The 285-nt window shown below is 57.2% G+C and overlaps 1 protein-coding gene across 1 annotated transcript in view; it reads left to right on the forward strand.

The window, feature by feature from the left end:
- gfm1 (G elongation factor, mitochondrial 1) overlaps positions 1 to 285 on the forward strand; it is a 21,649-nt gene that overhangs the window by 691 nt on the left and 20,673 nt on the right. The window contains exon 2 of the mRNA XM_016528112.1: positions 31 to 180. Coding sequence (XP_016383598.1) covers positions 31 to 180 — 150 coding nt within the window. The remainder of the gene's footprint in view (positions 1 to 30; positions 181 to 285) is intronic.

The following is a 285-nucleotide window of genomic DNA, read 5'->3' on the forward strand; positions in this document are numbered from 1 at the left end:
TGTGTGTGTGTGTGTGTGTGTGTGTCTCAGGTGCTGATCAGCTGTCGCTCCTGCTCGAATGGCTTCACACCGAACGAGCGGATCCGGAACATCGGCATCTCTGCGCACATCGACTCCGGGAAGACCACACTGACCGAGAGAGTGCTCTACTACACCGGCAGGATCGCGGAGATGCACGAGGTGACTCAACACGTGTGCTCTTTCTGGCCTGGGCTCAAAACCCGTGCTGTCAGCTCACTGCTGTGTGTGTGTGTGTGTCTGTCGCTGTGTCTGTCTCTGTGTCTG

The sequence above is a fragment of the Sinocyclocheilus rhinocerous genome, unplaced genomic scaffold (assembly GCF_001515625.1).
Source record: "Sinocyclocheilus rhinocerous isolate Xijiao unplaced genomic scaffold, SAMN03320098_v1.1 scaffold601, whole genome shotgun sequence".
Classification (NCBI taxonomy): domain Eukaryota; kingdom Metazoa; phylum Chordata; class Actinopteri; order Cypriniformes; family Cyprinidae; genus Sinocyclocheilus; species Sinocyclocheilus rhinocerous.